The following is a 14,717-nucleotide window of genomic DNA, read 5'->3' on the forward strand; positions in this document are numbered from 1 at the left end:
TGAAAGACCTAGGAGTGCCTGGCTCAAGTGGCAGGACATGTAACTCTTGATCTCACGGTTTTGAGTTTGAACTCCACGATGGGTGTAGAGACTACTTAAAATAAAATCTTGGAAAAAAAAAAAGTGAAAGATCTATTGAACATGTAGCAAACATTTTTAGACATGTAAATAAAACTGTGTACTCAAAACAAGATACACAAAACTCTTCAAATAACTAGCAAAAAAAAAAAAAAAAAGATACTTACCGTATCAATTCATTGAGGAATCAAGGGAAAATGATAAACCCAATAAATCTACCAAGGAGCCAGTCTAGCTAACAGGTTCACATTCTGAATTATTTCCTTTACTCCTGTCATACAGAGATCAAACAACCTAGTAAATGGACTTGTAAAATAAGGGGGAAATTGCAGCTACAAAGTAACTTGCCCTTGGTTGTGGTCTCGAAACAACATAACTGTAGATCCTGTGGTCAGCTGTATTAACTTGCAGGGGTCGGGATGGAGGTGGGTTGAACACACTTGGTACACCTTCTTGCTCATTCAATCGGTCCTGTACAGCAGCCTGAGAAGGAAAAAAGAGCAGTTAAGAGTTTCAGTGACACTCAAATCAACCCAGAAGAAAAGATGAGGCAACCACTGCTTCGTGTTTCAAAAGGATCACCTGATGAGTAGATCTTTATAGACCTTTAACTTGCTATGCTGGGAGGCAATGTGTGGTGATAGCTCCAGAATTTACAGGAGTCCAAGAAACTTGTCTGGAAGCTCTATTTATGCAGCAAATACAACTGCTTTTATTCAGATGGTATGTGTTATTAAGGGTGGCTGGGATCCAATGTGCTTCACTGTAGGAAGGAAAGCCATCCACGGAGAATACAATGTAGAAACTGCCCCTAGAGCTGTGCAATGGAGCAGTCATAATGAGCAGTTTGATGGAGGGCTTGGCTTTGGAACAAAGAAACTTAGGTCTGAATCTCAGCTCTACCACTCAGAACAGTCGCTTGGATTATGAGCCTCAGTTTCCTCATTTGCAAAACGAAGGAACAGTATTCTCAGGGTTAATTTGGAAAAATTTAATGAGATGTCCATATATAAAGATCCCAATATAATTCCTGACAGAATATTCAATAAAAAACCTTATTCTCATTTTTTAATAAAGATTATTTATTTGAGAAAGAGAGAGCAAGTACACATGAGTAGGGGGATGGGTAGAGGGAGAGAATCTTAAGCAGACTCCCCCCTAAGTGTGGAGCCCCACACGGGACTCCATCTCACGACCACAAGATCATGACCTCAGCCAAAACCAAGAGTCGTTCGCTTAACCGAATGAGCCACCTAGGCATCCCCAAACACCTTACTCTCTTCTTAACTCTGCCCCAGAAAATGGTATTTGTCCCAGCGTTGTAAAAAATTCGGCCCTACCAAAGAGAGATCTGGTTTTGGGCCTTGGATTCCGGGAGATAATCTATAACCGATAGAAGTGTCTTTGTTACCAGATCTTAGGGTGAGAATGGCCACCCCAGAAAGACCAACCATATGGTTTAGGGTGGGGACTTTGTGTAATGAGTTATCAGTTGATCTGGAGACTGAGCTCAATAGTAGGCAACCAATCAATTCAATCATGACCATGTAATGAAGCCCCAATGAAAACTCTGGACACTGAAGCTGAGATGAGCTCCCCTGGTTGGCAATATTTCATGTATAGGGTGCCTGGGTGGCTCAGTTGGTTAAGCAACTGCCTTCGGCTCAGGTCATGATCCTGAAGTCCCGGGATCGAGTCCCACATCGGGCTCCCTGCTCGGCGGGGGGTCTGCTTCTCCCTCTGACCCTCTTCCCTCTCGTGCTCTCATTCTCTAATAAATAAAATCTTAAAAAAAAAATATTTCACGTATAATGTCACAAATCTTTGATTCCATGAAAGAGGAATATGGAAGCTTTGTGTTTAGAATTCAAGATTCTGCCCTAGAGGGCACCTGGGTGGCTCAGATGGTTAAGCGTCTGCCTTCGGCTCAGGTCATGATCCCGGGCTCCTGGGATCAAGTCCCACATCGGGCTCCTTGCTCCTTGGGAGCCTGATTCTCCCTCTACCTCTCTCTGTCTCTCATGAATAAATAAATAAAATCTTAAAAAAAAAAAAAAGATTCTGCCCTAGATGTCTCTTCCTTTAGCTGATTTTAATCTATATCCTTTCCCTGTAATAAACTATAACCCAAGTATAACAGCTTTTAGAGAACTCTTCCAGTGAATTATCAAACCTGAGGGTGGTTTTGGGAAATTCCTGAACCTGCAGTTATTGTCAGAAGTGAAAGTGGATTTTAAGAACTTGTGTGCTCTCTAACCATGACAGCTGGCTTTAAATATTGCAGTGTGACTAACATCAGGTAGTTCTCTAAGTTTTCATATTTTTGAGTATTAAGGCACAATTTGATGTGGAAAGAGCAGTCTTTCAACAAATGATGCTGGGATAACTGGATAGTGACATGCAAAAGAAATGACATGTATCATATGATCTCACTGATATGAAGAACTCTTAATCTCAGGAAACAAACTGAGGGTTCCTGGAGTGGTGGGGGGTGGGAGGGAGGGGGTGGCTGGGTGATAGACATTGGGGAGGGTAAGTGCTATAGTGAGTGCTGTGAATTCTGTAAGACATGAATCACAGACCTGGACCTCTGAAACAAATAATACATTATATGTTTAAAAAAAAAAAAAAGAAGATAGTAGGAAGGGAAAAATGAAGGGGGGGAATCGGAGGAGGAGACAAAACATGAGAGACTATGGAGAGGGGAAGGGGTGGGGGGATGGGTTAGCCTGGTGATGGGTATTAAAGAGGGCACACACTGGGTGTTAAACGCAATGAATCATGGAACACTACATCAAAAAAAAATTAATTAAAAAAAAAAGAACTTGAACTCCTAAATCACACTATATACAAAAATTAACTCAAAATACATCAAAGACCCAAATGTAAGAGCTAAAATTATAAAACTCATAAAAGAAGACAAAAATCTTCATGACCTTGTATGAGGCAACTGTTCCTTAGACATGACACTAAAAGCACAAACAAAAAAATTAGATAAACTGGACTTTCATCAAAACTAAAAACTTTTGTGCATCCAAAAAAAAAAGGACACTACCAAGAGAATCAAAAGACAACCCTTGGAAAAGAAGAAAAGATTTATATGTATCTGTAAGAGTGTGGTATCTAGAAAATATTAAAAACCCTTATAACTCATCATCAAAAAGATAATAACCCAATTTAAAAATGGGCAAAGGACTCCAAAGATGATATACAAATAACTGACAAGCACATAAAAACATGCTCTATATAATTAGCCATCAGAAAAATGCAAATCAAAATCACAAGATAGTACTTCACATAAGATACTAACAAATGTTGGTAAGGATGTAGAGAAATTGGAACCCTCATACACTACTGTTGGGAATGTAAAATAGTATAGCCTCTTTGCAAACAGTCTGGCAGTTCTTCAGAAGGTTAAACATAGAGTTGCCATAGGATTCAGCAATTCCACTCTTAGGTATACACCCAAGAGAAATGAAATCATCATCTCCACAAAAACCTGTACACTAATGTTCACTGCAACATTACTGATATTGGACAAAAGTGGAAACACCCAAGCATTTATCAACTGTGGTATATTCATACAAGGGAATGGGATTTGACATTAAAAGGAATGAAGTACTGATACATACTATGACATGCATAAATATTGAAAACAACATGCTAAGTGAAATAAGCCAGACACAAATGAACAAATATTGTCTGATGCCACTTACATGAGGTATCTAGAATAGCCAAATTCTACAGAGACAAAAAGTGGAATTATGGTTACCAGAGGCAGGGAAAGAGGATAATGGGAAATAATTGTTTAATAGGTACAGAGTTTCAGTTTGGGATGATGAAAAAGTTCTGAAAATGGACAGTGTTACCACTGTCACAATGTAAATGTATTTAATGCAACAAAATTGTAAACTTAAAAACGGTTAAAATGGTAAACTTTTTTGTTATGTACATTTTACAATACAAAAAAAGGAATGCAGTACTGATACATGCTACATATGAAAGTCCAGAAAAGGGAAATCTATAAACAGAATGTAGATTAATAGTTGCTTAGGAGCAGAGAGGGATAGAAGTAGGTGGATAATAGCTAAAGGGTATGGGGTTTCTTTTGGGGGTAATGACAGCAATTGTTGTCAATTATAAATCACAACTTCCAGGCAAAAATTTTGGAGAACTTGTATTTGCCATTGTAAACTTGGCAATTTCCTAATACCTTTTAAAAGCTTTTCCTATGAGTATGGTGGTGCTATTAATACACGAAATTATATAGTAAAATGCAACAATATTTGGAAGATCTATATTAATTCAGTGAACACTATTTTCCAAATAACCAATGCCTGAAGTTATGAAATCATCCAATGGTCAAAGGGGATCCTTACAAAGTGCAATGTCAATCACTTTTCAGTGGGACCTTAGGGAGGGGACTGACAAGGGAAGCACAAAGCCCAGGATGGTGAAGGAGAGACCAGAAGTAGTCTTTTTATTTATCATTATTAACATATAATGTATTATTTGTTTCAGGGGTACAGGTCTGTGATTCATCAGTCTTAAACAATTCACAGCGTTCACCATAGCACATACCTTCCCCAGTGTCCATCACCCAGCTCCCCCATCCCTCCCACCCACCTCCACTCCAGCAACCCTCAGTTTGTTTCCTGAGATTAAGAGTCTGTTATGGTTTGTCTCCCCTCTATGGTTTTGTCTTGTTTCATTTTTCCCTCCCTTCCCCTATGATCTTTTGTCTTGTTCTTCACAGACACAGACAGAGAGTCAAGTTAGACATGAAGTCAACTGCCATGTTGGGAGAATACTCAAGCAGTCCTATAGAGCATTTCACGTGGCAGAGAACTGAGAGCCTCCTGCCAACCACCAGCACTACCCTGTTAGATGTGCTTGGGTTTCCTCTTTAAAACTGGTGCTCATGGCCTGGCTTTCTACAGAAGACAACAATACCTACAGAAGTAATGGGGTGGAGAAAGCAGGTGGCAGACACCAGATAGCTTACCTGATAGCTGCTGCTGCCAATTCCACTTCTGACTCATGAAAGCCTTTAAAGAACAGTTTATTCTTGGGAAACAGGTATGGGGGAAGTTCAAAACGAGAAAGAAGGACTAGAGGTATAACTTAAGAAAAAGATGACTGGATCCAGCATCCTGAAGCCACCTATTCCCAAATATTCTCTCCACAGGCAAGGTCAAGGCACAAAGCAAGAGGGGAGTAGCCAGTGGGCTTCAAGGATGATGGGAGGTAATGAACTAAAGAAAAGTAGATCTTAAAAAGTTTTCATCACAAGAAAAAAAAAATCTGTAACTATGTATGTTGACAGACACTAACCAGACGTACTGTGATCATTTTGCAATACATACAAATACCGAATCATTATGTTGTACACCTAAAATTAATATAATGTTATATGTCAATTACACCTCAATAAAAAAACATTTTTAAGTAAAATAAATAAAAATTAAGGCTAGACCTCAAAAAAAGAACTGAAAAAAAAGTGATGCCCCTCAGAAAATTGTGTTTCTTTTTTCTAAAGATTTTATTTATTTATTTGAGACAGAGAGAATGAGAGAGAGAGAGCACATGAGAGGGGGGAGGGTCAGAGGGAGAAGCAGACTCCCCGCTGAGTGGGGAGCCCGATGCGGGACTCGATCCAGGGACTCCAGGATCATGACCTGAGCCGAAGGCAGTCGCTTAACCAACTGAGCCACCCAGGCGCCCAGAAGATTGTGTTTCAAACTACTAACTACATTATAAAGACCATTTATGGGGCACCTGGGTGGCTCAATCAGTTGAGCAACCAACTCTTGATTTCAACTGGGGTCATGATCTCAGGGCTGTGGAACTGAGCTCCAAGGGAGGCTCTGCCCTCAGCGCAGAGTCTGCTTGTCCCTCCCCCTCTGCTCCTTCCCCCAGCTCGCATATTCACTCACTCTCTAAAATAAAATAAATCTTTAAAAAAAGACCAATCATAAGAAACTAAAAAAACAAAATGCAATACAGATCAATAGATTTCAATGTAAAGGAGAATGAAAAGGTCCTTCATATGGTTTCAAATTCATATTACAACTAACCCTTAAGAAACTCCCATAGTATCAGAGAACATCCATGGTTATCTGGAAAGGCAACTGAAATACTCTTCCCAATGCTAACTATAATTGGGTGAAACTGGATTTTCTTCACATACTTCAACATTTTATGTATCACAACAGAATATCACAACGGACGTATCACAGCAGAATAAAGGCAGCACAGATGAAAATCCAGTTTTTTTCTCTACTAAGCCAGACATTAAAGAGATTTGCAAAAATTTATGTATTACATTAACATGTAATGAGTTTATTATTTTTAAGATGAACTAAAAATTTTTCAGTTTTAATTTGTAATATGGTAATAAATATCAATTGACAAAACCAATATAAACAGAAGCTCTATGGACGTTCTCAATAATTCTTTTTTTCTAAGATTTTATTTATAGTCCTCAATAATTCTTAAGTGTAAACAGTGGCATGAAAAAAAGTTTGAGAACCTCCAGATTATTTGGGGAAAAATATACACATATACTTTTAGACAGGCATAAAGATATCTGGAAACAAATTAAAAAATGTTAATATTACTACACTGGGGATTTAGGACTAACAGATTGTGATAACAAAGTGATCTGAATGGGATTTTTTTTTCATATTTCATCTTAGGCTTTAAACTTTTTAAAGCCAGGATTATTTTAATGTATTTCATGTATTATTTTTATGAGTTACTAAAATAGACTAAAGTGAAAAAAACTATAAAGATGGCATAATCCCACTTGTGTAACAAGAAAATTATACTTCAATCTATTGAGTCATATAAATAAATATAAAAGTCTGAAAGGATATACACTAAAATAACACCAACTATCTAAGAAGTGGTGGAATTAAGGAACAGCATTTTCTTCTTTATGCTTTTTGGAATTCTTTGTTGTGGGTATGCACGTGTGCACAGGTATTTTTGCAACAAGCTTTTAATATTTTAATAAGTCATTTCCTATTAAAGGATGGTTGACATTATACCAGGTAACTGAAAATCAATAAAAAAAAAAGCAGGGACAATATTAATACATCAAAGTAGAATTTAAAGCAAAAAGCATCATCTGATATTAAGAGATATTACAAGAAAGCTCTAACAGCTGCTTGTCTTTCTGCGTCAAATAGCCAAACTATGTAAAATTAGAAAGTATTTCCCCAAAAATAAAACATAAAATTTATTAATGTACTTTATCTGCACCATGGACTGCCTTTCTACAGCATGTACAAAAGATTAGAATTTCTTTGATATATTTGTTATTAACACTGGAAAAGTATATACATATATAATCAGTACACTAGGCAGACTAATACACATAGGAAGGTCCAGAAAGACATACATTAAAACATCAAACATGGTTATCTCAAGTGTCATTACCAAGAACATTCATTTTATGTATGTATGTATGTATGTATGTATTTATTAAGATTCTTGAGAGGGCACCAGGGTGGCTCAGTTGGTTAAGTGTCTGCCTTCGGCTCAGGTCATGATCCCGGGGTCCTAGGATCGAGTCGCACATTGGGCTCCCCATGCTCTGCAGGGAGCCTGCTTCTCCCTTTGCCTCTGCCTGCCACTCCCCCTGCTTGTGCTCTCTTCTCTGTCAAATAAATAAATAAAATCTTAAAAAAAAAAAAAAAGATTTTATTTGGGAGAGAGAGAGAAAGCACCAGGAGGGAGGAGCAGAGGGAGAGGGAAAAGCAGACTCCTTGATGAGCAGGGGGCCTAACTGTGGGGCTCAATCCCAGGACCCTGAGATCATGCCCTGGGCTGAAAGCAGATGCTTAACCAACTGAACCACCCAGGGCCCCTAAGCCCATAGTCTTAAATTGCATAAATTAGATTTCACTGGACATTGCCTTTAAAGAAAAATTTATTTTATTTTATTTTTTTAAAGATTTTATTTATTTATTCAAGAGAGAGAGAGAATGAGAGATAGAGAGCACGAGAGGGAAGAGGGCCAGAGGGAGAAGCAGACTCCCTGCTGAGCAGGGAGCCCGATGTGGGACTCAATCCCGGGACTCCAGGATCATGACCTGAGCCGAAGGCAGTCGCTTAACCAACTGAGCCACCCAGGCGCCCTAAAAAAAATTTTTTTTAGAGAGTGTGAGCGCACGATGGGGGACAGGCAGAGGGAGGGGGAGAATCTCAAAAAGGCTCCAGGCCCAGTGTGGGGCTTGAACCCACAACCCCAAGATGATGGCCTGAGCTGAAATCACAGTCTGATGCTCTACTGACTGAGCCACTCAGGCGCCCCAAGAACTTTCATTTAAAATTTTATGAACTCCAGGGACACCTGGGTGGCTCAGTCAGTTAAGCACCTGCCTTTGGCTTGGGTCGTGATCCTGGGGTCTGGGGATCGAGTCCCGCCATCGGGCTCCTTGCTCAGTGGGGAGTCTGCTTCTCCCTCTGCCTGCTGCTCCTCCTGCTTGTGCTTCTCTCTCTCTCTCTGACAAATAAATAAATAGAATCTTAAAAAAAAAAAAAAAACTTCATCAACTCTGTTTTAAATTTGGGGTAGACATGTATTGTTTTTATAATCAGAAAAAAAGACATCACCAGTGAGAAATAAAGAAATCCAATGTGGGGCTCGATCCCAGAACCCTGAGATCACGACCTGAGCCAAAACCAAGAACTGGACGCTCAACTGACTGCAACACCCAGGCACCCCAGGAAATAGCAGATTTTAATTATACATGTAATAAGCTTGGTTGAATATAGACACCAAATCTTTATCCAACAAAAAAACACATTCCTTGATAAACACCTAGTTGTCAACAGTGATTACTTCTTAAAAGAAGGAAAAGAAATGAGGTAGGGGTTGGACAGGGATGACATGTAAGCAACTATTACATGGGGTGTGATTTTATCCATATTTATTTTTTTAATTTTTAATTTATATTTTTATATATACATTTTTTCTTTTCAAATTTTTATTTAAATTCTAGTTAGTTAACATACAGTGCAATATTAGTTTCAGGAGAATTCAGTGATTCATCACTTACATACAACACCCAATGCTCATCACAAGTGCCCTCCTTAATGCCCATCACCCCATCTAGTTCATACCCCACCCACCTCCCTCCATCAACCCTCAGTTTGTTCTCTATCATTAAGAGTCTCTTATGGTTTGTTTCCCTCTAATTTTTCCCCCCTTCCATATGTTCATCTGGTTTTTTTCTTAAATTCTACATATGGGTGAAATCATATGATATCTCATTCTCTGACTTATTTCGCTTAACATAATACCCTCTAGTTCCATCCACCTCACTGCAAACGGCAAGATTTCATTCTTTTTGATGGCTGAGCAATACTGCACTGTGTGTGTGTGTGTGTGTGTGTGTGTGTGTGTGTGTGTGTGTGTACACACAACATCTTCTTTATCCATTCATCAGCCAATGGCCATTTGTCTGTTGTTGATAATGCTGCCATATATATATAATGCTGCTATAAACACTGGGGTGCATGTACTCCACAGAATCTGTATTTTTGTATCCTTTGGGTAAATACCTAATAGTGCAATTGCTGGATTGTAGGGTAATTCTATTTTTAACTTCTTGAGGAATTTCCATACTGTTCTCCAGAGTGGCTGCACCAGTTTACATTCCCATCCAACACTGCAAGAGGGTTGGTTCCCCTTTCTCTGCATCCTCACCAACACCCGTTCTTTCTTGTGTTGTTCATTTTAGCTATTCCGACAGGTGTGAGGTGGTATCTCATTGTGGTTTTGATTTGTATTTCCCCTATGATGAATGATGTTGAGCATCTTTTCATGTGTCTGTTAGCCATATGGATGTCTTCTTTGGAAAAATGTTTTTCATGTCTTCTGCCCATTTCTTAACTGGATTTATTTAGTTTCCGGGTGCTGAGTTTGATAACTTCTTTATAAGGTTTTGGATACTAACCCTTTATCAGATATGTTGTTTGCAAATATGTTTTCCTATTCTTTTCAGTTTTATTGATTGTTTTATCCATATCTGTTTAAAGTTTGAAACAAGTACTGCAAAATGCCTGGCTTTCAGGAGCTGGATGATAGGTCCATGGCTTTTCACTTTATCTCTCTATTTTTCTCTAAGGTTAAAATATTAATTAAAAAAATATATCCCAGGGCGCCTGGGTAGCTCAGTCGGTTAAACGTCTGCCTTTGGCTCAGGTCATGATCTCGGGATCCTAGGATCAAGTCCCATGTCGGGCTCCCTGCTTGGCAGGGAGTCGTCTTCTCCCTTTCCCTCTGCCCCTCCCTTTCCCCATCCCCCTCTGCTCTTGCTCTGTCTCTGGCTTTCTCTCTCTCAAATAAATAAGTAAAATCTTAAAAATAAAATAAAATAAAAAAAATCTCATAATATTAATGGAACATTATTAAGCCATAAGGACCTCAATACATGCCTATATGAAATAAAATGAAAGATTAATATGAAAAGGATAAACAAAAACCAAAAAAACAAGCTACTAAGAATTCCAAATATGTTCCTAAATAACTTTTGGGTCACAGAAAAAATATAAACTTTAAAAATGTATTTTCAGAAGAAAATTCACAGCCTTAAATGCAAGAAAGAACATAAATACCAAACTATAAAAATCAAGATGCTAAGAAAATATAAATCTACAAACGGGTGAAAATAGATTTTTCTTTATCTTTTCTTTTTAAAAAAATTTTCATTTATTTATTTGAGAGAGACAGAGCACAATCGGGGGAGTGAGAGGGACAGGGAGAGGCAGCCTCCCCGCTGAGCAGGGAGCCAGATGTGGAGCTCGATCCCAGGACACTGGAATCAGGATCTGAGCCAAAGGCAGATGCTTAACTGACTGAGCCACCCAGGCACTCCAGATTTTCTTAAATAAAAAAGCAAAAGCAAAAACAAACAAAAAACAGGAAAAAAACACAACTGATAAATACAAGAGCTTTTATAAACCAAACACATAAACAATAAACCAGTCTCTAGCAAATCTCATTTTTTAAAAAGGAAAACATAATAAAAACAATGAGGGCTGCCTGGGTGGCTCAGTTGGTTAAGCATCTCTGCCTTCCACTCAGGGTCCTGGGATTGAGGCCAGCATTGGGCTCCCTGCTCAGTGGGGAGTTTGCTTCTCCCTCTCCTTCTGCCCCTCCCCCCATTCGTGCTCATGCTCTCCCTCTTTCTCAAATAGATAAAAAAAATCTTAAAAACAAACAGTGAGGGGACGCCTGGGTGGCTTAGTCAGTTAAGCGTCTGCCTTCAGCTCAGGTCATGATCCCAGGGTCAAGTGCCGCATTGGGCTCCTTGCTCAGCAGGGAGCCTGCTTCTCTCTCTCCCGTCTGCTGCTCCCCCTGCTTGTGCTCTGACAAATAAAAATAAAATTAAACTAAAAAAAAACAACAAGAAGACGGGCTAACAGAACAGATACGGAAAAGAGTAGAAGATATGCTACTTTGTATAGCCTATGCTAAAAAAAACTTGAAAATCTCTAAGAAAAAAGTGTCTCCTAGGAAACCTTATCAAGAAAGATGTAGCAACCTCACACCTGTCAAAATGGCTAAAACTAACAAGTCAGGAAATGACAGATGTTGGCGAGGATGCGGAGAAAAGGGGAACCCTCTTACACTGTTGGTGGGAATGCAAGCTGGTGCAGCCACTCTGGAAAACAGTATGGAGGTTCCTCAACAAGCTGAAAACAGAGTTACCCTATAACCCAGCAATTGCACTGCTATTTACCCCAAAGATACAAATGTAGTGATCCAAAGGGGCATCTGCACCCCAATATTCATAGCAGCAATGTTCACAATAGCCAAACTATGGAAAGAGCCCAAACGTCCATCGACAGATGAATGGGTAAAGAAGTAGTATATATATACAATGGAATACTACTCAGCCATCAAAAAAATATGAAATCTTGCCATTTGTAATGATGTGGATTGAATTAAAGGGTATTATGCTAAGTGAAATAAGTCATCAGAGAAATATGATTTCACTCATGTGGTATTTAAGAAACAAAACAGAGGATCACAGGGGAAGAGAGGAAAAAAATAAAACAAGACGAAATCAGAGAGGGAAACAAACCATGAGAGACTCTTAATCATAGGAAACAAACTGAGGTGGCGCCTGGGTGGCTCAGTCGTTAAGTGTATGCCTTTGGCTCAGGTCATGATCCCAGGGTCCTGGGATCGAGCCCCGCAACAGGCTCCCTGCTCCACGGAAAGCCTGCTTCTCCCTCTCCCACTGCCCCTGCTTGTGTTCCCTCTTTCGCTGTGTCTCTCTCTGTCAAATAAATAAATAAAATCTTTAAAAAAAAAAAAAGGGAAACAAACTGAGGATTGCTGGAGGGGAGGGAGGTGGGGGATGGGGTAACTGGATGATGGACATTAAGGAGAGCACATGAATGTAATGAGCACTGGTATTATATAAGACTGATGAATCACTGACCTCTATCTCTGAAACCAATAATACATTATATGCTAATTAACTGAATTTAAATAAATTTTAAAAAGATATAGCAAAGAAATTATGGATGGGGAAAACATGAAAAAGTTAACAGAGAACTGGCAGAAACAAATTTTTCAGTGCTTTCTTTCAAATCTATGCTATGTATCCTTCTCAATTCATTTTATCAAGTTAGTCATCTTATAAAGCCAGCACATGCTTGAAATAAAAATCTAACAAGGAGAAAGCACAAAATTATCATACAGAGCAACATCATTCCCTTTGCCTAAAATTCATTCTCTGCCCCAAATGTTCCCATTCATCATTCCTTTTCATCATTCAGGTGTCAGCTCAAATATAACCTCCTCAGAAACGCCTTACTTCACCACCCTATTTAAAATAACTCTGATGGGGTGCCTGGGTGGCTCAGTTGTTAAACGTCTGCCTTCGGCTCGGGTCATGATCCCAGGGTCCTGAGATCGAGCCCTGCATCAGGCTCCCTGCTCCTTGGGAAGGCTGCTTCTCCCTCTCCCACTCCCCCTGCTTCTGCTCCTGCTCTCGCTAGCTTGCTCTCTCTGTGAAATAAATAAAATCTTAAAAAAATAAAATAAAATAACTTCGAGATCCTGTGACATTTCCCATACTCATCTTATTCACAACATTTATTACAAATTAAAATTATCCAGAATTAAGCTCCCTGAGAGTAGGATATTAGTCTTGTTCCCGGATATATGTATACCAGAGCCTAGAATTTAATTGCTCAAAAGTGTGTTAAATAACTAAATATAATTTAGGAATATATTTCCGGAAATCTTTAGTACCCTATTAAAATAACATACTATAATTAAAACATAGTAATCTCAACAGAGATCATATGAACATAGTAAGATTGGAAGATAGTTGGCAGATACTTATTGAGAGCCTATGATGTGCTGGAATGTTTTAGATGCTAGGAAGACAGCAGTTAACAAAACCAAAAAATACCTCTGCTCTCACGGAGCTTAATTTCTAGTGATCTATCTCAAAACAATATCACACTCGATAATAAAACATTAGAGGCATTATAGTAAGGACAATGTTTGCTATTACCATTATTAAGTGACACTGTTATGAAGTTCTAGAAATTCAATGATCAAGTAAAAGAAACAAAAGATCTATATACGGAAAAAAAGAAATCACTGAGTTGCAGATGATACAGCTACCTAGAAAATCCAAAAGAATAAACTATAAAATACGTAGTAAGAAAGTTCACATTAACGTATTTGGTTACAAGCCAAATATATAAAAATCAAGTTTTCCCAAAGAGCCACTGAAAAAAAATAAGAGAGAGGGGCACTATACAGAGGGATCTGGTCACCATCTTTTATAAAATTTTATAATGAACTTTGATCATAATTTTTCTTTCCCACACATTTATTTTTAAAGACTAACGAGTTGCAAATTAAAAAAAAAAAAATTTCTATGAAGAGAAAGGATTCCTGCTGGAAAAAATACGTATCTTTGGTTCATTATCAAACCAGGAAAAAAGAAATAAGCTCAGAATGAATCCTACTATACCTCTATGTTCCAGTTATGCTGTTCCAAGGTATGGCGACATTGATCCATAGATTCTATGCCAGTCAGATCCTGAAAAGAAGGAAAAACCAAGAAGTTACTTAGGGAGAAACCAACAGTAAATATGTAGATATTTTTACCCCTTATACTTATGAATGCTGCTGGGAAACTACACTGAAAAGTACTGAAGACAGATGTTCAAGTATGGTAAAAATGTCACTATTCAGAATTTATCTAGTCAGTTATAGCAGGTATTATTCCCATAGGGAAAAAAAAATTCAAGTTTCTTACCCTTTAAAATTTCAAGGTTTTCAATTAAGATGACTACTGATTAAAATCAATTTCTCCTCTCAAACTGAAGTTTAAAAAATTAAAGATTTCTTCAACCACTGGGTCCAGCAAAATATTCTTTTTTTTATGTTAAGTTAGCCACCATACAGTACATCATTAGTTTTTGTTCAGTGTTTCATTAGTTGCATGTAACACCCAGTGCTCATTACAACATGTGCCCTCCTTAATACCCATCCCCCTAACCCCCTCCCCTTTGAAACCCTTAGTTTGTTTCCTGGAGTCCATAGTCTCTCATGGTTTGTCTCCCTCTCTGATTTCCCTTCCTTCAGTTTT

At 38.5% G+C, this 14,717-nt stretch overlaps 1 protein-coding gene across 4 annotated transcripts in view; it reads right to left on the minus strand.

Moving 5' to 3' along the window:
* FAF2 (Fas associated factor family member 2) overlaps positions 1 to 14,717 on the minus strand; it is a 67,806-nt gene that overhangs the window by 15,187 nt on the left and 37,902 nt on the right. For all 4 annotated transcript variants that reach the window (XM_027605505.1, XM_027605501.1, XM_027605502.1 and 1 more), the window contains 2 exons: positions 14,097 to 14,165; positions 427 to 561 (listed from right to left, as the gene is read on the minus strand). In XM_027605505.1, the coding sequence (XP_027461306.1) occupies positions 427 to 561; positions 14,097 to 14,165 (204 nt within the window). The remainder of the gene's footprint in view (positions 1 to 426; positions 562 to 14,096; positions 14,166 to 14,717) is intronic.

Source organism: Zalophus californianus, chromosome 5, assembly GCF_009762305.2.
Source record: "Zalophus californianus isolate mZalCal1 chromosome 5, mZalCal1.pri.v2, whole genome shotgun sequence".
Lineage (NCBI taxonomy): Eukaryota > Metazoa > Chordata > Mammalia > Carnivora > Otariidae > Zalophus > Zalophus californianus.